The 25285-nt window shown below is 45.7% G+C and overlaps 1 protein-coding gene across 5 annotated transcripts in view; it reads left to right on the plus strand.

Moving 5' to 3' along the window:
• The window catches only part of uvssa (UV-stimulated scaffold protein A), a 112063-nt gene that overhangs the window by 69311 nt on the left and 17467 nt on the right, over positions 1-25285 (plus strand). For 4 of the 5 annotated variants that reach the window (XM_038793335.1, XM_038793338.1, XM_038793336.1 and 1 more), the window contains 2 exons: positions 7025-7136; positions 20829-21012. In XM_038793335.1, the coding sequence (XP_038649263.1) occupies positions 7025-7136; positions 20829-21012 (296 nt within the window). Of the gene's footprint in view, positions 1-7024; positions 7137-17703; positions 17798-20828; positions 21013-25285 lie in introns of those variants that run through there. The other variant, XM_038793339.1, reaches the window with a different exon arrangement.

Raw genomic sequence — 25285 nt, forward strand, 5'->3', positions numbered from 1 at the left:
ATGGCAGACACTTTGATCAAGTATTTTGTCTTTTACTGTGAAGACAGGTATACAAAAAGCATTCCAAGAAAATCAAGGGGCAAAAGGGAGAGAGGAATGCAAAACAATCACAAGAGAAAAAAGTCATGGGAAAAACAATGGGATTAAAGGCTGCCAAGTCCCCTCGATCTGATGGCCTGCATCCTAGAGTCTTGAAGAAGTAGCTGCAGAGATAGTGGATGCATTGTTTGTAACTTTGCAAAATTCCTTAGATTCTGGAAAGGTCCTAGGGGACTGAAAAACCACGAATGTAATCCCTCTGTTCAAGAGGAATGGGAGACAGAAAGCGGGAAACTAAAGGGGTGTTAGCCCAACATCTGCCATTGGGAAAAGGCTGGAATCCATTATTAAGGGGGGAGTAAAAAATCATGGTACTATGAGACAGAGTCAAATTGCTTATATGAAAGGGAATTTGTGTATGACAGATTTATTAGAGTTCTTTGAGGATGTAACAAGCAGGGTAGATAAAAGCAACCCAGCAGTTGTATTTAGCATTCCAAAACGTAGTTGATAAGGTCCCATGTAAAAGGTTACTGTCGGAGAGCACATGTTATTGGCGGGTAATATATTTGTATGATTAAAGGATGAGCTAACTAACAGGACATGGAGTAGGATTAAATGGGTAATTTTCAGGTTGGCAAGCTAGTGGAGTGCCGCAGGGATCAGTGCTGGGGCCTCAACTATTTATGATCAATATTTTTTTAAAAATTTAGAATACCCAATTATCTTATTTCCAATTAAGGGGCAATTTAGCGTGGCCAATCCACCTATCCTGCACATTTTGGGTTGTGGGAATGAAACTCGCCCAAACACAGGGAGAATGTGCAAACTCCACATGGAGAGTGACCCAGGGCCGGGATTTGAACCCGGGTCCTCAGCGCCATAGTCCCAGTGCTAACCACTGCGCCACATGCGGGCCCATGATCAATATTAAAGACCTGGATGAAGGGACAGCCTGTAAATTAGCCAAATTTCTGATAATACAAAGGTAGTTGGAAAGCACTGTGTGAAGAGAATACAAAGAGTCTGCAAAGGGATATAGATAAGTTAAGTAACTGGGCAAAAAATGACAGATGGATGATGTGGTAAATTGTGAGTTTGTCCACTTTGGCAGGAAGAATAGAAAAGCAGAATATTGTTGAAATGGAGAGAGACTGCAGAACACTGTAGTACAGAGGGATCTGGGTGTCATAGTGCCAGAAGCACAAAATATTAACGTACAGATGAGCAAGTAATTAGGAAGGCAAATGGGATATTGACTTTTATTGCTAGGCGAATAGAATATAAAAGTAGGGAAGTCTTCCTCCAAATGTAAAGGGCATTGGTGAGACTGCTCCTGCAGAATTGTGCAATGTTTTGGACATATACTTAAGGAAGGATATACTTAATTGGCATCAGTTCAGTAAAGATTCATTAGGCTGATTGCTTGGATGAAGGGGGTGTCTTATGAGGGACGGTTTTTAAAGAAATCCATTTCACAGTATGTGGGCTTTGCTGGCTAGGGCAGCATTTGTTGCCCATCCCTAATTGCACTTGAGAATGTGGTGGTGAGCTGCAGAGCTGCAGTCCATGTGGTATAGGTACAACCACTGTGATATTAGGGACAGAATTCCAGGATTTTGACCCAGCGACAGTGAAGGAGCAGCTATATATTTCCAACCCAAGATGGTGAGTGACTTGGAGAGGAACCTCCAGATGGTCGTGTTCCCATGTATGTGCTGCCATTGTCCTTTGGTGAGTTCTTGCAGTGTATCTTGTAGATGGTACACATTGCTGCTATTGTGTGTCAGTGGTGGATGGGTGTCTGTTGGTGGAAGGGGTGCCAATCAAGCAAGCTGCTTTTTCCTGGATGGTGTTGAGCTTCTTGAGTGTTATTGGAGCTGCACTCATCCAGGCAAGTGGAGAGTATTCCATTACAGTCCTGACTTGTGCCTTGTAGGTGGTAAACAGGCTTTTGGGAGTCAGTAGGTGAGTTACTCGCTGCAGGATTCCTAACTCCTGACCTCTTGTAGCCACAGTATTTATATGGCTAGTCTGGTTCAGTCTGTGATCAATGGTAATCCCCAGGATGTTGATTGTGGGGGATTCAGTGTTGGTAATGTCATTGAATGTCAAGAGGCAATGATTTGATTCTCTCTTCTTGGAGATGGCCATTGCCTGGCACTTGTGTGGCACAAATGTTACTTGTCACTTGTCAGCCCAAGCCAGGATATTTTCTAGGCCTTGCTGAATTTGCACGTAGACTACTTCAGTGTCTGAGGAGTCATGAATGTTGCTGAACATTGTGCAATCATCAGCAAACATCCTCAGGCCTGATCTTATGTTGGAAGGAAGGTCATTGATGAAGCAGCTGAAGATGGTTCAGCCTAGGATACGTCTGCAGTGATGTCCCGGATCTGAGATGACTGATGTCCAAAAACCATGACCATTTCCTTCATGCTAGGTATGACTCAACCAGTGGAGAGTTTTCCCCTGATTCCCATTGACTTCAGTTTAGCTAGGGCTCCTTGATGCCACACTCGGTCAAATGTTGCCTCAATGTCAAGGGCAGCCACTCTCATCCCACCTCTGGCATTCAGCTCTTTTGTCCATGTTTGAATCAAGGCTGTAATGAGGTCAGGAACTGAGTGGCACGGCAAGTTATTGAGCACAGGTCTTCAGTACTATTACCGGAGTATTGTCAGGGCCCATATTGAAGTACCCAGCTCTTTCAGCCGTTTCTTGATATCACGTGGGGTGAATCGATTTTGCTGAAGACTGGCATCTGTAATGCTGGTGATCTCTGGAGGAGACCAATATGGATCGTCCACTCGGCACTTCTGGCTGAAAAATGTTTGTATGTAATTTGATGCTCGGCAATCTAAACATAACATAAACAGGGGCAGCACGGTAGCATGGTGGTTAGCATAAATGCTTCACAGCTCCAGGGTCCCAGGTTCGATTCCCGGCTGGGTCACTGTCTGTGCGGAGTCTGCACGTCCTCCCCGTGTGTGCGTGGGTTTCCTCCGGGTGCTCCGGTTTCCTCCCACAGTCCAAAGATGTGCGGGTTAGGTGGATTGGCCATGCTAAATTGCCCGTAGTGTCCTAAAAAGTAAGGTTAAGGAGGGGGGGGTTGTTGGGTTACGGGTATAGGTGGATACGTGGGTTTGAGTAGGGTGATCATTGCTCGGCACAACATCGAGGGCCGAAGGGCCTGTTCTGTGCTGTACTGTTCTATGTTCTATGTTCTGTGGCCAATCCAGGACTCAGGCAGATACAGAGCTTCTGTGTATTTGAAACGCAGGTAGCTAGACCTGATCGAAACCCCCGCTCGTTTGCATTTTAATGGCCCATTCCCCAGAACAATAGGACTCCAATTATCAAACCGGTACAGCCACAGACTGATCGGCGCCACTCCCCTTACTCAGAGAGCCCAACTGCCAAGGTCAATGACCGCTAAGGACCCACCCAGCTACCAAGGCACCCTTCCCTTTATTGGCCGAAATTGAAGACCGTGATCAGAGCCCTGTCGAACTATTGGGTCCAAGATCAAGGACCGCCCCAAAGAGCGCGAAATCCCAGAAGGATGAAAGGGGACACAGCCATGTGTTCTGTCTCTTTTGGATCCGGCCTGTGCCAGCCTACTGTAGCAGGAACAGCCAGCCAAGTTCAAAACCAACGATCGCTACCTGATGGATGAGCCCAGCAAAGACAGAGCCACTTTCTTCGAACCAGCCAAGTGAAATCCAGATAAAGGCCTTATCCATTTGCACAGTGCCGGTCGCCCTGAAGTTAAGTATAGGTTATTGTAGCTGATAGGTGGTAGTTTAACTCGTAGTAGATATTGTGTTTGCATGTCGAGGTAACTCTTGTGTATGTAAATAAACCATCTTTTGAACTAATGTGGTCATTTGACCGATATAAGGGAAAGACTTGTGGTTCACCGAGATAAATAGAAATACCCACAATATTGGCGACGCTGTTGGGACATAACATCATATTATAAATAGAGCCTCATTATTAAAAGGGGCAACACTGGCTAGACCAGCATTTTTATTGCCCTTTTCAAGGTGTGGTGAGGCATCGCTTTGAACCGCAGCAGTCCATGGTGTAGGTACATCCTTAGGGAGGGAGTTCCAGGAGTTTGACCCAGCGACAGTGAAGGAATAGTGAGATATTTCCAAATTAAGATGGTGTATGGCTTGGATGGTTCCCATGCATCTGCTGTTCTTGCCCTTCCAGGCGGTAGAAATTGTGGGTTTGGAAGATGCTGTCAAAGGAGCCTTGGTCAGTTACTGCAGTGCATCTTGTTAATGGTGCACACTGCTGGTGGAAGGAGTGAATGTTGGAGGTGGTGGGTGGGGTGCCAATCAAACGGGTCGCTTTGTCCTGATTGGTGTTGAGCTTCTTGAGTGTTGTTAGAGCTGTATCACATTTAATTTAATTTAATTTTTCATTGCATTTAATTTTTACCTCCATAATCAGTAGTATAACTAGTTTGCCAAGAGTATAATAGTTGGATTTGTATTTGTAGATAGTGATTGGATGAATGTGTGTGGGAATCCCATGATTATATCAAGTATTTATGAAATTTTGCAGCAATTGATGAAGCATGCACCACAGAAAACAGTTCTTCAAGTTGTTTTTGCTTCAGCAAGCTTGGAAAATGTTCATGAAAGATATTCTGTTTTGCCAGATGAAAGACTTTACTCCATATTCCTACCTCAAAAATCTTCCTAAAATCACTGAATTGCTGCACGTGATAATACATTTGATACTATCATCATGACTATGTGTGACTGTTGTAGGGGAGATATTGCCACTGACTAGGAAAACAAGTGCTGTAAAAATGGAAAATTGATCCACTGGTATGCACCATTAACTCTCACTAAGAATATGAGAGTACCTGTACCACTCAGTCCCCTTGAAACCATTTACCATATGATCAACTTTTCAAGATATCTGAATCACTCATTCTTGTTGTAATTTCACACTTTCTTTCTGAATTACCCAGCTTTGGTAAAATCTGGGTTGCTGCTAATAAGGCTGTTCTGGTCATTGCATATTGTTGCATGCTTTCTTGGTCTGTTTACCTGCTTCAGCTGTAAAATGCACTAATTTTTTGAAATTTGTCACAGTCATTTTTAGTAATGTACTGAAAAGCTTTGTAATAGGTGTGTCCAAATTGAATATATATTCAACACCTGCCACTACCTTGTTTTATATTGGGTTTTAGTTGTGTAGAAATTGCTATGTGTATTGCATATGGCCCAGTATTGAACAGCCTTGTCAAAACAACCTTGTCAGAATTCAGTATTTTGGAGTCTCGGTCTTGTGAAACTTCAAGATGTGGTTCACCATCTCTCAAATAAATCTTAGCTATATTTATTTCTAGTTATTCAGTATTGTTCTCTAGCAGTGATGACTTGTGCTGGGAGTATACATTTCATAGAAAGATAATGAAGAATGTGAATGAACAGAGTGACCTACTGGTTCAAATATGCTACCTCTGGAAGTATGAGTGCTAGGAGTTAAAGCCATGGCAAAGGACAATAGATTTTTGGGTTTTATAAATGGGGGGGGGGGGGGGGGGGGGGGGGGGGGGGGAGTGTGTACAATACAGTGTGAGGATATAATGCGGGGGGTGGGGTGGGGGGGGGGGGGGGAGACGACGGATGAAGCTAGGCCCACTGCACCCGGATCCAGATCAGAGGAGAGGTAACTAGTGCTGCTGAATGTTGAGGCAGCCTGTTTAAAAACAAAACATTTCAGTTGTGTCCCAGTTTTCTTAAATATTAGGCCCATTAGCCTTCACCCCACACATCCCCTCACCCCCACCTACTCCCAATACCAACACATGCCCCCACCCACTTCTAATGGTCCCTCATACCCTTCATACCAATTCCTGACCTCCACAAATCTTGATGGACCCTTCTAGCCCCCTAAGTCAATTTAGTGCCAACTCATGCCCCCTCTACCCACCACCTTTGCCCTCAATCACAACTCGCTCAGTATCTACGTTAAGAAAACTTCAGGAGCCATTCTGAAATGAAATTTAATGAAGTTCTAAATATCTATCACAGAGTTCACTATAATATGCAAAAGAAACTTCCCCATATTTGTGAATTTGAATTCAATACATTTAAATAAACTCAAGTACTTAATCCCCCATAAAAATAAACATTTACAGTCATAACCCCATATCAAAGACAGCTAATTCTTTAATAACAAATTTGGAGCCATACCTCGCACAAAGGAAAATAGTGTGAAAGTTGGAGGCCTATCATCACTGCAGGAGTTACTCAGGGTAGTGTCCGAGGCCCAACCACCTTTAGTTGTTTCATCAACAACCACTTGAAACAGATTTTTTACAACTCTCTCAGACATAGGCTGGGATTCTCTGTTGCGAGTCTGCCCCACTACTGCTGCTAGTTAGGACAGAGAATTTGGTGCTCAACCAAATCTCCCATTCACTGCAGTGGGACCGAAGAATCCCGCTGCCATGGCCGGACGGAGAATCCAGCCAATAGACTGCCAGTTTTTGTTATTTTAAAAAATGTTGACAATTTAAATAACTTGACAGCTGACAGTTCTACAGATCCTACCCACTCTTCAAGAGCATTTACTTTTACTTTTTTTTTTACTTTTTTAATTTTTTCCAATTAAGGGGCAGTTTATTGTGGCCAATCCACCTACCCTGCACATCTTTGGGTTGTGGGGGTGAGACCAGCGCAGACATGGGAGAATGTGCAAATTCCACACGGACAGTGGCTCAGGGCCGGACCACCGTGCCACCCCTTCAAGAGCGTTTATGGCTTCTCTAAAGATTCATAACTGGCACGCTGTGGGATAAGCCCCTAGCTCAAGGAGAAATGGGGTCTGTCTGAACTCAGCCCCTGAGTTTAAATGGCCCTGATGAGCGGATGTGCTCAAAGAGATTGACTTTATTTTATACTGTATGCAACATGATGCTCATTGCATCTCTTTTTGTGTATATGCTGTATAGTGTCCTTTCCATGGAAAGATTATCCCAAGAGATGAGCAAGGAAATCCTGTTAATCCAGAAGATATTCAAAGGCTGAAGCAAGAAGAAGAGAAAAAGCAAGAAGCGAAAGCTGGTACAGTGATTTTTTTTGGTTAATGTCAGTGTACTAACATACAAGAGGTAAATAAATGAGTTGTATGGTAAATTCTGGCTTGGATTGTCGAATATAAGCCTTGAGTTATGTTATTGATGTGCTGTGCAGGAAGGGAATAGTTGCGTTTGTGGGAAAGGTGACTGCAGCTTAAAACTGCAGACTTTAAATCAGAGACTTTAACACAGGGTCTTTTTCAAAGTTCCATCATTAGTACTTTCCAGTTATGGTACATTGCCATTAGTGCCATGCATCTTAATATTCACAGCAGGTCTATTGTGTAGCACCTTATCTTGAAACAGCAACAAGAAACATGTTGTGGTGATATTTACATAGAATTTACAGTGCAGAAGGAGGCCATTCAGCCCATCGAGTCTGCACCGGCTCTTGGATAGAGCACCCCACCCAAGGTCAACACCTCCACCCTATCCCCATAACCCAGTAACCCCACCCAACACTAAGGGCAATTTTGGACACTAAGGGCAATTTATCATGGCCAATCCACCTAACCTGCACATCTTTGGACTGTGGGAGGAAACAGGAGCACCCGGAGTAAACCCGGAGGAAACCCACGCACAAAATTGTGAAGAATCAGATTTGAGCTGTTATTGCGAAACCATGTATAAAGTGCAAGGGATAGTGACCCAGTCTAGCCACAGGCTAACTGTGATATATACAACTTCTGCTATGCAATCAGACTGGCATTTTCATTGCACTTGCCGAGCCAGAAGATGCATCTTTGAGAACCAACTGAAAACATAATTTATTTATTGTGCAACATAGGTCAATAAAACATGTTGGTTGTTTTGCTTTCAATGGTTAGAGGATAAAAAGAAGCATTAACTTACTGGGGTGAATTTCATTCTGTCCCTGTTTCCCAACTACTTTCTTAATGATTTATCCTGTTGGCTAGAATACCCTGTTCTGTATACAAGCAAGTAAATGTGATGCAGAAGGATAAGGGATAGTCGGTGGGAACCCCCTCTCCCGGCCGCGTTGTGTGTTTGTGGCGATAGGGGCAGCTTGCCATTGGCCAGTGGCGGGATCTTCCAGCCCTGCTGATGTCAATAGGGTTTTCCGTTGTTCATCCCCTCTGCTGCTGGGGGACCCTTGGTGGTGGTGATGGTGGTGGTTGGGGGAGGGGGGGGGGGGGGGGGGTCTGCTGTTGGCAGGAACGGCCGGAACATTCTAGCCAATATCCACTACATTTGTGTTTTTTCACTAGTTCCATCTATTAGGCTTCAATTCTAAGTGTTCCAAAGTCAGCAATGGGGTCTTGGAGGAATCAACAGGAGAGGGGCCTATGTACGAAGTCTTGAAGAATCCTGCAAACCCAGGAATCAAGGTTGAACATGTTCAGTCCCTTCAAGCTGCTCTTTGTCCATTGACACCAAGTCCTCAAGGCCTGTCCCATCAGATCTTCACTCATATTGGTCCAAATCAGGAACCCATTTCCCCCACATAGGAACAGGATTGTAGTTGCAATTGGGGAAAGTCTGAGAAGGCAAAGGTTTTTCCCACTGGAGCTGCCCTTCTCCATCCTGTCCAACCTCCACCAGGTAAAAAGCCTAGGCCCAGTTATCTGATTGCCCTAATTTAACAGTTTCCATAGGGCGGCATGGTGGCACAGTGGTCAGCACTGCTGCATCTCAGCGCCAGAGACACGGGTTCAATTCCGACCTCGGTGCTGTCTGTGTGGAGTTTGCACGTCATTCCCATCCCTGCTTGGATTTCCTTCCACAGTCCAAAAATGTGCAGATTAGGTGGAGTGGCCATGCTAAATTACCCCTTAGTGTCCAAAAGATTAGGTGGGGTTACTGGGCTACGGGGATACCGGTGTGGTCGTGGACCTAGGTCGAGTGCTCTTTCCAAGGGCTGGTGCAGACCCAATGGGCTGTACGGCTCCTTCTGTTAAGGAGTTACCCCTTTGGCCCACCGTGAGGTCCACCACACCTGTCCATATCTGTAGTAATTCTCACACATGTGATTCCCGGCCCGGAGAATATGGTACTCAACCCACTAGGTGCCGATGCGCGAGCACGAACCTCGATCCAGCTGCCCCGGGGGGGGGGGGGGCATGGAGTGGAGCATCAGAATGCGCCTGTTCCGTTTTCTCCCCGATGCTGGATTCCCCGACTCACTGACAACTCTGCTACCGGTGGTGCAAGGCGGAGCATTTTGCCCATTGGCACCATCATTTCTGGGAGGGTTGAGTTTTTGAACCCTCACAGTCAGGAAGAACTGCTGTTTTGGCAAATATTGGAAGGAAATTGATCTCTAACACAGGGGATTTGTAAATAACTTATCTCCTTGTATTTTTGATTGTTCAATCTTACCTTTTTTGTCAAAAATAATAAAGACATAAAAAGCTGGAAGTGTGCTGCATATTGATCAGCATCTTTAAATTGAAATGGTAGAGTAACACTTTGATTGGGACCCTTCAGTGGAGGTTTTTCAGATTTCAAGTATTTGCAGTTTTCTTTTAATCTGTGCTATAAATATAAATCAAATTATTGATGCAATAATGCCATTGTGCCGCTGTACCTGTTATCTCACCCATCCACATTATACGCCTGCTTGCAAGTGTCTTGTAAGATATTTTATCTGGATAACATTGTCCCTTTATGTCTATCTCTTGCGTAAATGGACGTCAAGAAAAACGCTTAAACTCAAATGGTACTTTGCGTTTCCAAGGATCAGATTTCAAGAAGCATAGTATTCTGCTGTTGTTCCTAGACTGATTATTTTAGTCTTGATGTGCACATTTGATTTTAATGGATATCATAATGCACCAATCAAATAATTTGAGTTTTGTGCTATGCGTATCCAAGACCTTGAAGCAAGTGAGCATTTAAAACCAAGCTTTCGACCATGTGTGTAATTTGTGATGTTAAATGTGCTGCTCTGCTACCTCCAGGTGGCTTTGAATCTAGAATTCACTTGGAATTCAGCAGTTTGAAGTGTTCAGTGTTCCATTTTAAAATAGATTGAATCCCAAATACTGTTTGACACAGTGAATGAACATAGACATAACAGTATTACAATCTATTTGGGAATGACAGCAGAAAAAGTGCATAGAACAATAGTGCTTCCTGCAGTCTGATCCTTTCTAAATCACTTGATTCTTTCCTAGTTTGCAGTGTTTACATAAAACCTTAAGTGTAACACATATGCCCCACATAATGATGACTAGGCCTTGATACAATGAATCGATGATAAAGCACAGTGACCTACTAATCTGTAACTTTCATCCTTTCCAATGGATCGCACATAGAAGCAAATTAAGTACCTATTTTTTGTGTCAGTACTCAAGAATATCTGGTCTTTCAGCCTTTAGTGACTTGTTAACAAACAGGTATCAGGCCAACCACGGAAAGGCAGGCTGCTGGCCAGTCAGATGTGAAATAGCATCTCTTTACTAACTACAGTATTGATTTTTTTTTCCCCAAACTGTGTAATTTTTTTCACCATCAGTATAGTCAGCAACACTATATGAAGAGCTTTAGGGTCCATCAAGGCTCTAAAGACTGTTCTTCCTTGGCACTCTATTGATTTCTTTTCAAAGGCTTTTAAATTGGTCCTTCATTTTGTTGAAATGCTCATTTCATACTGACTGGGCCCCAGTATTTTTTGCCGTATTTATACAAGTGTCCCATTCACGGAGCTCTAAGCTGGTACCGCCTTGTTGTTATTGGAAGGTCTTGTGTCTAACTGTGCTTTATTTTGGCCTTAATCATGGATTAATGGTTTCATTTTTTGACTTGTGTTACTTTATATTTAATCTCTCTCAAGATTAAATAAATCTTTTGGATCAACTTTCTTCATGAGCCTCTCTTTCTCTTCTGCCTTATCTTGCCCCAGCTCCATTTGTGGGTGACGTTTAACGCTGATATAACCCTGTGTGAATCACAGTATCATTCTGAGGAATGATTTTTAAAAAGAACAAAATAGCATCACTCCTTTCTCCCTGAAAATGATATCTGTTATTCTGTTTATTTGAGATCTAGGGTTGCAAGATGTTGTGATTTAGTTTTTACTAGTCTGCCATCGTAACTCTGTGTAAGATGGGCGTAACCTTCAGGGAAATAATATATATAGCTATTTGCATCCTTTTTTTTCTGTGGGTTCTAGCAAGAGATCTGTGGACCACTGAAATTTATTTTTAAATGATTTGACTGGAATTTTTTAATGATGATCTGGTTTAGCATACTGGGCTAAATCGCTGGCTTTTAAAGCAGACCAAGGCAGGCCAGCAGCACGGTTCAATTCCCGTACCAGCCTCCCTGAACAGGCGCCGGAATGTGGTGACTAGTGGCTTTTCACAGTAACTACATTTGAAGCCTACTTGTGACAATAAGCAATTTTCATTTCATTTCATTTTCATTGAAGCCTACTCGTGACAATAAGCAATTTTCATTTCATTTCATTCTAATATGGAAGTAAGGAAATACGCACACATTTCCGGCTGGAATTGTGCCATCCACTATGTTGGAAAAGGACAGAAAATCCTTGTGCAGTTACCCATGTCTGAAAGCAAGTGGTGAGCTCTTTGCAAGGAAATAACGAGCTCAATGCATGTTTGCGACCCCACTACAAGGTTTGTTTGACCTGAGGAAAGCCAGGCTTGGGACTGGCTGTTCGGTCATAATCAACAAGGCAAGTTTTTGAAATAAACTTACCTGATTATGGAGCCAGGAAGTGTGGGAGAGTTGAGGTTATGATCCCAATGGATGCCTTGAAACTGACGGACTCGTATCGCAGAAGACATAGGTTGTGAAAGTATTACTCCATATAGTAATACTCATGTATTACTCCATGTACGCCAATATATAATACCAGGTGCAGCATAAAGTCATGGCATGCTGTTTATTGTGATGGTGTAATGGTGTGGTTTGCCAGCTAGAAAATCTGGAAGGTTGATATTGGGATGAATAGTGAAAAAAGTTTTTTTTAGGTAAGTATGAATACTGGTGTCTGGAATTCTCTGCTGCTTCATGCCAGCAGGATTATCTGGTCCTGGCAGCGTGCGGCGTCTTCAGTGGAAGTTCCCATTGACAGCAGCGGGAGCAGAGAACCCACTGCCGCAAACGGCATGCTGCCAAGAAACACGTGGCTAGGAGGCCGGAGAATCCCATCTGGTGTTCCGTTTTTTTCTATAAATTTAGAGTACTCAATTACTTTTTTCCAATTAAAGGACAATTTAGTGTGGCTTATCCACTTAACCTGCACATTTTTGGATTGTGGGGGTGAAACTCGCGCAGACATGGGGAGAATGTGCAAACTCCATACAGTGACGCAGAGCTCGGGTCGAACCCGGGTCCTCGGTGCTGTAGGCAGCAGTGCTAACCACTGCACCACCGTGCTGCCCTTGCTGTTTCTTTTCATCTTGTTACAACGTAGATGTTAAGCAGTTTAACAAGTTCTGATTTCTGTACCAAGTCATTTTGATGCAGTGCTACAAGTTTTCTCAGTTGGGTGGCACGGTAGCATAGTGGTTAGCACTGTTGCTTCACAGCTCACAGGGTCCCAGGTTCGATTCCCCACTGGGTCACTGTCTGTGGGAGTCTGCACGTTCTCCCCGTGTGTGCGTGGGTTTCCTCTGGGTGCTCTGGTTTCCTCAGTCCAAAGACATGCAGGTTAGGTGGATTGGCCATGATAAATTGCCCTTAGTATCCAAAAGGGTTAGGTAGCGTTACTGGGTTACGGGGTTAGGGTGGTGGCGTGGGCTTAAGTAAGGTGCTCTTTCCAAGGGCCGGTGCAGACTCGATAGGCCGAATGGCCACCTTCTGCACTGTAGGTTCTATGATTCTATGAAGTTTTAGAACATAGAACTGTACAGCACAGGGACTTCAGCCCACGATGTTGTGCCGACCATTTATCCTAATCTAAGATCAACCTAACCTACACCCCTTCAATTTACTGCTGTCCGTGTCTAAGAGTCCCTTAACTGTCCCTAATGACTCTGACTCCACCATCTCTGCTGGCAGTGCATTCCACACACCCACCACTCTCTGTGTAAATAACCTACCTCTGACATCTCCCTTGTACTTCCTCCAATCACCTTAAAATTATGTTCCCTTGTGACAGCCATTTCCACCCTGGGGAAAAGTCTCTGGCTATCCACTCTATCCATGCCTCTCATTACCTTGTACACCACGATCAAGTCACCTCACTGCCTTCTTCGCTCCAGTGAGAAAAGCCCCAGCTCCCTCACCCTTTCTTCATAAGACATGCCCTCCAGTCCAGGCAGCATCCTGATAAATCTCCTTTGTACCCTCTCCAAAGCAACAACATCCTTCCTATAATGAGGCGACCAGAACTAGACACAATATTCCAAGTGTGTTCGAATTAGAGTTTTATAAACCTGCAGCAAAACCTCGCAGCTCTTAAACTCAATCCCCCTGTTAATGAAAGCCAACACACCATATGCCTTCTTAATTTTCATAGGATTTTTACAGTGCACCATTCGGCCCATCGTGTCTGCACCGGCTCTTTGAAAGAGCACCCAAGCCCATACCTCCACCCTATCCAAAACTAAGGGCAATTTAGCATGGCCAATCCACCTAACCTGCACATCTTTGGATTGTTGGAGGAAACCGGAGCACCCGGAGGAAACCCACGCACACAAAGGGAGAACGTGCAGACTCTGCACAGTGACCCAAGCCGGGAATCGAACCTGGGACCCTGGAGCTGTGGAGCAATTGTGCTAACCACCGTGCTGCCCAAATCATAGAAACAACCCCATCAACCTGGGTGGCAATTTTGAGGGATCTCTGTACGTGGACCCCAAGACCCCTCTGTTCTTCCACACTTCCAAGAATCCTGCCTTAACCCTGTATTCAGCATTCAAATTCGATCTTCCAAAATGAATCACTTCACATTTATTAAGGTTGAATTCCATCTGCCACTTCGCAGCCCAGCTCTGCATCCTGTCAATGTCCTGCTGTAACCTGCAAAAACCCTCAACACTTTCTACAACTTCCCCAACCTTCGTGTCATCGGCAAACCTACTAACCCACTCTTCTACTGCCTCATCCAAGTCATTTATAAAAACCGCAAAGAGCAGACGTCCCAGAACAGATCCTGCGGAACACCACTGGTCACCGATCTCCAGGCGGAATACTTTCCATCCACCACCACTCGCTGTCTTCTTTCAGCCAGCCGATTCTGTATCCAGACAGCCAAATTTCCCTGTATCCCATGCCCCCTGACTTTCTGAATGAGCCTACCACATCCACCTTCATCAATGTGTCTCGTCACATGACTTGTGAGGCATGACTTGCCCCTCACAAAGCCATGCTGACTACCTTTAATCAAACTATGTTTTTCTAAATAATCATAAATCCTACTTCTTTGAATCCTTTCCAATATTTTGCTCACCACAGACATAAGACTGATGGGTCTGTAATTCCCAGGGATTTCCCTATTCCCTTTCTTGAACAGGGGAACAACATTCGCCTCCCTCCAATCATCCGGTACTACGCCAGTGAGAGTGAGGACGCAAAGGTCATCGCCAACGGCGCAGCAATTTCCTCCCTCGCTTCCCGTAGTAACCTTGGGTATATCCTGTCAGGCCCAGGGGACTTACCTATCCTGATGCTTTTCAACATTTCCAGCACATCCTCCTTCTTAATATCAACCTGTTCAAGTCTATTAACCTGGTTCACGCTGTTCTCATGAGCAACAAGGTCCCTCTCTCTAGTGAATGCTGAAGCAAAGTATTCATTTAGGGCCTCCCCCATCTCCTCAGACTTTAGGCACAAGTTCCCTCCACTATCCCTGATCGGCCCTACTCTCACTTTGATCATCCTCTTATTTCTCACATAAGTGTAGAGCGCCGGGTTTTACCTAATCCTTTCTGCCAGCGCTTTTTCATGCCCTCTTCTAGCTCTCTTCAGTCCGTTTTTGAGTTCCTTCCTGGCTACCTTGTAACCCTCTAGAGCGGAGTCAGATCCTCAACCTTACATATGCTTCCTTCTTCCTCTTGACTAGAAGCTCCACTTCTCTTGTCATCCTAGGCTCCTTCACCTTACCATTCTTTCCTCGTCTCAGTGGGACAAAACAATTCAGCGTTCGCAGCAAGTGCTCCTTAAACCATCCCCACATTACTGTTGTGTATTTCCCCAAGAACAATTGTTCCCACTTTATGCTCCCCAGCTCCTGTCTAACAGCAGTATAATTTCCCCTCCCCCAATTAAATACCTTCCCATACTGTGTGTCCCTATCCCTCTCCATGACTATGGTAAAGGTCAAGGAGTTGTGGTCACTGTCACCGAAATGCTCTCCCACCGAGACATCTGACACCTGGCCTGGTTCGTTGCCGAGCACCAAGTCCAATATGGCCTCTCCCTTATTCGGCCTATCTGCATATTGAGTCAGGAATCCTTCCTGTACACACCTGACAAAATCTGTTCCAGCCAAATCATTTGCACTAAGGAGGTTCCAGTCAATATTAGGGAAGTTGAAGTCCCCCATGACAACAACTCTGTTACTTCTAAGATCTGACACCCAATCTATTCCTCTATCTCTCTGCTGCTTTTGGGGGGGGTCTATAGAAAATTCCCAATAAAGTGACTGCTCCTCTCTTGTTTCTAACGTCCACCCACACTGACTCAGTAGACAAACCCTCCTCAACTACCTCCTTTTCTGCAGCTGTGGTGCACTCCCTAATTAACAATGCCACTCCCCCTCCTCTTTTACCTCCCTCCCTATTCTTCTGAAAACATCTAAACCCCAGAACATCTAACAACCATTCCTGCCCCAGTGAAATCCATGATTCCATAATGGCCACAACATCGTAGTTCCAAGTACTGATCCATGTCCTTAAGTTCATCTCTGTTATTCCTGACACTCCTTGCATTGAAATAGACACACTTTAACCCATTCCACTGAGTGCAACTTTGCCCTATCAACTGTTTATTCTTCCTCACAGACTTGTTGCATACTATTTCTGCCTGTTCAACAGCTATCCTATCCTCTGATCCATAACTCTGGTTCCCATCCCCGTGCCAAACGAGTGTAAACCCTCCTGAAGTGCTCCAGCCAACCTCCCACCCAGGATATTGGTGCCCCTCCAGTTTAGGTGCATCCGTCCTTCATGTACAGGTTCCACCTTCCCCAGAAGATATCCCAATGATCCACATATCTGAAGCTTTCCCTCCTGCATCAGCCCTGTAGCCACGTGTTCAGCTACACTCGCTCTCTGTTCCTTGCCTCACTTGCACGTGGCACCGGTAGCAATCCTGAGATCATACTCTGCTTGTCCTGCTCTTTAGCTTCCAACCTAACTCCCTAAAATCACTTTTTAGATCCTCATCCCTTTTCTTAGCTATGTGCACCACGACTTCTGGTTGCTCCCCCTCCCCCTTAAGAATCCTGTAGACTTGATCCGAGACATTCCTGGCCCTGGCACCCAGGAGGCAACATACCTTCCGGGAGTCTCGCTCGCAATCTCCTATCCATTCCCCTAACTATTGAATCTCCTATCACTATTGCTTTTCTTTTTTTATATAAATTTAGATTACCCAATTATTTTTTCCAATTAAGGGGCAATTTAGCGTGGCCAATCCACCTACTCTGCACATCTTTTGGGTTGTGGGGGCGAAACCCACGCAGACACGGGGAGAATGTGCAAACTCCACACGGACAGTGACCCAGAGCCGGGATCGAACCTGGGACCTCAGCGCCGTGAGGCGGTTGTGCTAACCACTAGGCCACCGTGCTGCCCTTACACTATTGCTTTTCTATTCTCCCCCCTTCCCTTCTGAGCCACAGAGCCAGACTCAGTGCCAGAGACCTGGCCTCTAGGGCCTTCACTCGGTAGGTCATCCAAACAGCGTCCAAAATGGTATACTTGTTTTGAAGGGGAACGGCCATGAGAGGTCCCCGCACTGTCTGCCTGTTCGTTTTCCTTCCCCTGACCCAGCTACTCTTGTCCTGTACCTTTGGTGTGGCTACCTCCCTGTAACTCCTCTCTATCACCCAGTTAGATATATATGGGGAGGACAATAGACTTAAAAAAATCCTGTAAACCTGGTTCAATTTGTATGTCTTGGAGTTGAGTAGAGTATTACTCAAAATCCAGGTGACTTTTTATAGGTAACTTTTTCCTGTATGCAAACATAGAAAATAGGAGGAGTATGCCATGTGGCCCTTCAAGCCTGCTGCGCCATTCAGTATGATCATGGCTGATCCTCTATCTCAACATCATACTCCCACACTCTTTCCCTTACTCCATGACACCTTTAGAGTCTAGAAATCTATCCTTCTTAAATATATTCAGTGCTTTGTCTCCACAGCCTTCTGTGGTGGAGAATTCCACAGGTTTACTATCCTGAGTGAAGATGTTTCTCCTCATCTCAGTCCTAAATGGCCTACCCTGTATCCTGAGACTGTGACCCCCCTTGTCTTAGACCCTTCCTTCCTCCCCTTCCTCTCCCCCCCCCCCCCCCCCCCCCCCCCCCCCGCCAGAGCAAACATCAACTCTGTCCAGTCCTGTCAGAATTTTATTCATTTTAATTAGATCCTCTCTCATTCTTCTAAATTCCAGTGAATGCCGGCCCAGTTGGCCCAATTTCTCCTCGTACAACAATCCTTCCATCTCGGGAATCAGTCTGGTGAACTTTTTCTGCACTCCCTATATGGCAAGTATATCCTTTCTTCGATAAGGAGACTAAGTCTGCACACAATACTCCAGGTGTGGTCTCACCGAGGCCCTACAAAGCAGTAAGGTGACATTGCTCCTGTACCCAAGTCCTCTCACAATGAAGGCCAACATACCATTTGCCTTCCTAACTGCTTGCTGTACCTGTATGCTTGCTTTCAGTGACTGGGTGCACCAGGACATCCAAATCCCTTTGTACAATCAACATTTCCCAATCTATCTCCATTTAAATAATACTCCCATTCTGTCTCTCTACCAAAAGTGGCTAACCACATTTATCTACATTATACTGCATCTGCAATATATTTACCCACTCATTCAATTTGTCCAAATCAGCTTGAAGCCTCTTAACACCCTCCTCCACCACTCACATTTCCAGCAAGTTTTGAGTCCTCAGCAAACTTGAAAATATATCTTTGGCTCCCTCATCCAAATCACTGTGCATGTTGTAAATAACTGGGGCCCAAGTACCAATCTCTGAGGGACTCCACGAGTTGCTGGCTGCGGCTTCGAGAAAGGTCCATTTATTCCTACTGTCTGTTTTCTGTCTGCTAACCAATTCTCAATACATACCAATATACTCCTCCAAATCCCATGAGCTTTCATTTGCACGCTCACCTCTTATGTGGGACTTTATCAAAATCTTTCTGAAAATCCAAATGCACCACATTCAGTCATTCACTCTTATCTATCCTGCTAGTTATGCTTTCTAAAATCTCCTGTAGGTTTGTCAAACGTAATTTCCCTTTGATAAATCTGTGTTGGTTTTGCTTAATCCTGTGGGTATTTTCCAAGTGTCCGGTTATCACACCCTTTATAATGGACTCACGCACTTTTCCTACTATGGATGTTAGCTTAATAATAGATATGTCTGAATCCGAAGGTGGGCAGGCAGGGGTAAGTTAGGACTTGATGATTTTGAAACTGCCAGAGAAATGAAAATCCGTTTACATTTTCAAGTAAAATTTGATTATTCTTCTGAATTATTCTCGAGTTATGGGTGTCACAAGGTCAGCATTTATCACCCATTCCTAATTGTCTCTGACTGTACACAATTGCTTCACAGCTCCAGGGTCCCAGGTTTGATTCCTGGCTTGGGTCACTGTCTGTGTGGAGTCTGCACGTTCTCCCCGTGTGTGTGTGGGTTTCCTCCAGGTGCTCCAGTTTCCTCCCACAGTCCAAAGATGTGCAGGTTAGGTGGATTGGCCATTCTGGATTGCCCATAGTGTCCAAAAAGGTTGGGTGGGGTTACTGGGTTACGGGGATAAAGGGGGATAGGGTGGAGGCGTGGGGCTTAAGTAGAGTGCTCTTTCCAAGGGCCAGTGCGGATTCTATGATTCTATGATAAGATGATGGTGAGTCACCTAGAACTTCTGCAGTCCACATGATGAAGGTATTCCCACATTGCTTAGGTAGGGAGTTCCAGGATTCCTACGATCAAGGAAAGGCAACATATTTACGAGTCAGTTGTGTTTTGGAGGTGATACTGATGCCAGGCTTCTTTCAGCCTCCAACGGTGATAGGAAATTTAATTCAAGAAGTCATTTACAGATAATTAGCTTAGATCTTAGATGTGTGATCTTTCTAGGGCAGCACAGTGGCGCAGTGATTAGCACTGCTGCCAAACGGCGCTGAGAACCCAGGTTCGATCCCGGTCCCAGGTCACTGTCTGTGTGGAGTTTGCACATTCTCCCCACGTTTGCGTCGGTCTCACCCCCAGAACCCAAAGATGTGCAGGCTGGGTGGATTAGCCACGCTAAATTGCCCCTTAATTGGGGGGGAAAAAAAGAGTTGGGTACTCTAAATTAATTTTTTAAAAATGTGTCGGGCGGAATTCTCCGCTCCCGCGCGGCATCGGGAAGACCGTCGTGAACTCTGCCGAGTTTCACGACGGCCTCGGAGGCCGCTCCTCGCACCCTATTCTCACCCCCCCCCCCCCCCCAAGGGGGCTAGGAGCGGCGCTCCGTAAATCTCGGCCACCGGGCCTTGTTCTTGCGTCAAGGCGGCGCGCCGAGAATGACGCGACGACGGCTGCCGGCTCCAACCCGCACATGCGCGGTTGCCGTCTTCCCCTCCGCTGCCCCGCAAGACGTGGCGGCTTGATCTTGCGGGGCGGAAGAGGGGAAAGAATGCGTCGCTTGGAGACACCGGCCCGACGATCGGTGGGCACCGATCGCTGGCCAGTCCCCTCCCGAGCACGGCCGTGGTGCTCACTCCCCTCTCCGCCCCCCACAAGTCACAAACAAAGATTTGGCGCCATGTTCACGACGGCAGCGACCAGGTGTGGTCGCTGCCGGCGTGAACAGGTCGGCAACGTCAGGCCGCTTGGCCCATCCGGGCTGGAGAATCGCTGGTCGCCGTGAAAATGGCAAGCGCCGATTCTGCGAGCGGGGGGGTGGGAGAATCGCGGGGGGGTGCCAGGGCGGTGTGTCGTGGGTCGCCCGGCCCTCCCGCGATTCTCCCACCCGGCGTGGGGAGCGGAGAATTCCGCCCGTGATCTTTCTATTATTTTACCAACTTGATGAATTAAGAGAAAAGACATGTACTGACAATAAGTCAGAATCTTATAACAATAATTTATGAGCATTGTTATAATTTGTAAAATAAATTTACTTGATATTTTAAATGCCTAATAATGCTCCACCATTTAAAAATGTGTGAAATTCAAAAGGAATCTAATGGGTGGGATTCTCCGATCCTGCTGCAGCGAGTGGAGATTTGGCTGGGCGCCAAATCCCCCGTCCTCGCTGGCATCGAGTGTAGGGCCTTAGCGAGGTGGACTACCAACAGAAAGTCCTGGTCAATGACTCCTGTTTGTAAAAGCAATTACCAGCCAAAGTTCGCTGCTCGTCTCCTGAGAACAAATGCTTGCGTGGATCTTAAATCAAAGCTTGAAGATATTGGAAGAAAGGAAGTCAAAACAATGTGGATTAAGAAGGTTAGAAAAGGCATAACAGCATAACTGATACTCTCAATGTTGTAGGAAATTCATGGATTTTCTTTCCTGACAGACTGGCGGGATCCAGAATTGATGCGTGAGATAGAAGCTGCCACAGGTGTAGATCTTGGTTCTTCAAAATGTCACCAAAAAGGTAAAAAGGGAAAAGGAAAGAAGAAAAAGTATCCAAATCTCACTGATTTGAAACAGCAGAGTAATACATCTCGATCGCGGCTCGAGAAACGAGTGTTTAACAAGTAAGTACTACATTCAGTATTTTCTTTTGACGTGTTCCTGGTTCTATTAATGTAGGAATGGTTACTTTCAGCTGTGCTTACCATGATGCGTTAAGACAACTTTTTGAAAGTCAATACATAGGTCAGAAATTTATGTACAAAATGCGGGCACGCCCTAGGCGCGCGTGAAATTGCACCAGGAGACGTCATCACACGCTGACGAGAGATTTCAGTTTTCAGGGGCACGTGAGAGTCTGAGGCATGCCTGTGGACAAGCAAGAAGACAATTTAATTTAATTAAACAACCAGTTAACCAAAGTTCTATGTTGCCCGTCTGCCTTTAATGTTGGTGGGTGGGCCAATTGGAATACGTTTAAGCTGCAAACTCCAGGGCGGGACGAAAGGTCCGGGCTCAAATAAAATTAACAAATGTGACTGGGGACTGAGGTCTGTATATGATGTGCTGCCTAGGCCCTCGCGGCATAGTTTTTCCGTTGATATTTATTTCTCACAGGTGAGCAGCTCCCTGAGACTACTCCACAGCAGCTGGGAGCATATTGGAAGCACCAACCTGCGTGCTTCCTTTTTTTGGCGCTCTCCCTCTTCCCACCTTCCCCAGCAGAGCTTAGTCTTTCACAGACTGCATTTCACACTGGCTGACTGTTAATTGGCCGGCCAGCCTGAAATTGCGCTCAGTAGCCGGGAGCGCGTTCCGCCCCCACGTCCGGACCTGCCGAGTGTGCGAATCCAATAGACCAAAAAGTTGGGCCATAATTGTTTTACATAATCAATATTTGTAGTCTGGGTGTCATGGGGTGAATCACAGGAGAGCCCAAAACCGGACTCTGCACCAGGCGCAAAACCTCACTGGCGCAATCTGGACCTCTCCCTCACTGAGCGCAATCCAGATAATATTCAAATGAGCCATTATTAACCTGTATTAACCGGGCGCCCAGGAGTCAACGGCCACACCTGCGAGGCCTCAACGGGTGCCGTTCAGCACTGGTTTCTACAATAGTGGACCAGGTGTGATGGCATTGGGCGGTCTCACAGACCATTGGAGCCACCCAGGTGGTTGGGGACAGGGCAAGGTAGTACCCTGGCACTCCCCCCGGCACCTAGGCACCTTGGCACTGCCACCTGACCACCCTGGCAGTGCTAGGTTGGATGTAGAGATCGGGAAGCCTTTCAAAATGGCGCCCCGATTTGTGCTGAGCTCAGCTACCCAGTGCAGTAAATCTTTCCAAGCATGGCCTCGAAGGGGAGAAACTCTCTGAGGGCCGTTGAATAACCATGTCAGTCTTGGCACCGCAGACGCCCAAAAGCGGACGTTGAAATTTTCCGTGAATCGCACCCTACATCTCTTTATCAAATTGGAAGTCTATCATTTAGTTTTGATGCATTATCCAACAGTTACGTACACTGTTTTTCTTTTGCTGCTAATTCCAAGGTATTGATGGCACAGGCTTGTAGGGCCGAAGGGCCTGTTTCTGTGCTGTACTTTTCTTTGTTCGTTGTTGTATTCTGGCGAATCTACACTCGTACAGCATCAAATGAGGCCACTTGGCCTTTCTTTGAAAGTGCTATCCAATTAGTCCCAATTCCCTGCTATTTCCTCCTAGTCCTGCACAGTTTTCCTTTTCATCTACTTATTTAATTCCCTTTGAAAATTGCTGTTGAATCTACATTCACTACACTTTTAGAAAGTGCATTCCAAATCATAACAACACGCTGCATCTAAAAAACAGATCATCCTTATGTCACCTCTGGCTCTTTTGCAATTCCCAAACTGGTCTCAGGCAGCATGGTGGCACAGTGGTTAGCACTGCTGTCTCACAGCGCCAGGGACCAGGGTTTAATTCCGGCCTTGGGTGACTCTGTGTGGAGTTTTCATGTTTTCCCCATGTCTGCGTGGGTTTCCTCCGACAGTCCAAAGGTGTGCAGGTTAGGTGGATTGGCCACAATCAATTGCTCCTTAGTGTCCAGAGATGTGCAGGTTAGGTTACATCCCACATAACCTGGGTGGAGTGGATCGGTGCAGACTCAATGGGCCGTATGGCCTCCTGCAGTGCAGGTATTCTATGATTCTACTGATCATCCTGCCAGTAGAAATTATTAATGCTATCAGCACCCTTCATAATGTTGAACATGTATATCAAATCACCCTGTAACCTTCTCAACTTTATGGAGAACAAATCCAGTTTATCTGGTCACTCCACTTGACCAAATCTTTTCTCCTGTGCCATCCTAGTAATCTCCTATTCACTGTCTCTAAGGTTTGGACACCTTTCCTAAAGCGCGGTGCCCCAGAAATTAACACCGTATTCCAGCTGGGGCTTAAAGGTTCAGCATAACATACTTTCTTTGTCCTCTGTATCTCTATCGATAAAATCCAGCAACATGTATATCTGGTTACAGTCTTCTCAACTTATTCTGCCACCTTCAAAGACTTGTGTGCCTGTACCCTGTGCATGCCTCTCTCTTCTCGCACTCCCTTTAAAAATGTGCCATTTAGTAAATAACGGGCGGGATTCTCCGACTTCCCCCTGCTGGGTCGCAGAATCCCCGGAGGCGAGGACGGAATTCCCGCCAGGCTGGTCGGGGGCCGTTGGCAGCGCCCCCCCCCCCCGGCGATTCTCTGGGCCCCGATGGGCCGAGCGACCGTCCATTTTTGGCCAGTCCCGCCGGCGTGAATCACTCAACTCACGCACCGGCGGGACCTGGCAGGTGAGTATGCGTGGGCGGTCCTCGGGGGGGGGGGGGGGGGGGGGGCGCGGGGGGCCATCATGGTGGCCTGGCCAGCTATTGGGGCCCACATATCTGCGGGCGGGCTTGTTCCGTGGAGGCACTTCTTTCTTCCGCGCCGGCCCCTGTAGGGCTCCGCCATGGCTGGCGCGGAGAAGAGACCCCCACCATGCATGCGCCAAAATACGCTGGCCAGTCTGCGCATGCGCGGAATCACGCCGGCCGTTCTGCGCATGCGCGAGATCCCACCGGCCCTTCGGCGCATGCACGAACCCGCGCCATACCTTCGGCGGTTGGTGCCGGTTTTCCCGCCGGCGTGGGGACTTAGACTCCAGAAGGAAGAATCCCAGCCAATGTCTTTCCTCATTCTTCGTATCAAATTGAATCGTTTCACACCTCTTTGTTAAATTTCACCTACTTTTTTGTCTGGCCAATCTATGGCCATGCCTACCTGAAGTCTATTGCGATACTTCTTAATGTTTACCATGTTTTTTTTAGAATTTAGTGGTACCTCCAAACTTTAAGGTTGTGAAATAATCTGTAGTGGCATTTCAGTGTACGTACTAAGGAATGCTGCATTGTTGGAGGTGCAGACTTGGTTAAACCAAATTCCCATCTGCTTATTCAGGCGGGTTTGAGAAGGGACACCATTTAAAAAAGGAACAGTGGTATTCTTCTGATCATTTGTCGCTCAACCAACGTCACCATACACAGATCAACTGGTCACTTAAATCAGTGGCTGGCTACTTCCTATTACACTTTCATCATTCCACAACCAAACCACACAAAATATAGGTGCAATATAAATGACAACTATTTCATGTCCTGACCAAAAGTTATGTTCTGCAGTGCTCAGAGGGTTAATTAATCTTCCAGCATTTTTTGCCATGAGGAAAGAAAAAGCTTGAATTTTTCAAGTAATAAAATCCTGCTGTTCCTGTCAATAGAATTTAGTGAGTGGTTGCACAGGTCTGAGATGGATATCATTTCATTTACAGCACCACACAGTGCGGCGATGCTGATGCCAGACTTAACATTACACACCAGGACATGTCAAGGCCACTGAATTAGTGCTAAAGACTCCTCTTAAGAATTAGATATTTGGGCTGCAGCTCTGCAGTTTCCTAATTTCACAGGTCTTGGAGATAGAAATGATACTGTTAAATGTACACAGTGGCCTGGTGTGCTTTTATTAACAGAATGTATTTTCAAGGTATTACATAGCTTACAGTATTGATCTCTTTTGTAACTGCTGCAGGGGAAATCAGTGTTCAGACACTCGTATTTGAGTTATTGCAATTTATATTAAATTCAGGCTTTTCCTTTTGGCCATTTATTGTACAGTTTCATTCAAACCAATCATTCCTAATGAACCAGAGCTACAATACTAAGCATGTTTTGTGTTGCTGTAGATCAGGCCGTGCGATTGGGTGTGAACATTTTTAAAAATCCCATTAAAAGAAAGGCAGTTGCTTAAAACCGAATTAATTGATGTCGTCTGCATGAAATCCTTAAACCTTTTAGATACTAGTTGTCCCTTTTAAAGACT

This window comes from Scyliorhinus canicula, chromosome 3 (assembly GCF_902713615.1).
Source record: "Scyliorhinus canicula chromosome 3, sScyCan1.1, whole genome shotgun sequence".
Classification (NCBI taxonomy): Eukaryota; Metazoa; Chordata; class Chondrichthyes; order Carcharhiniformes; family Scyliorhinidae; genus Scyliorhinus; species Scyliorhinus canicula.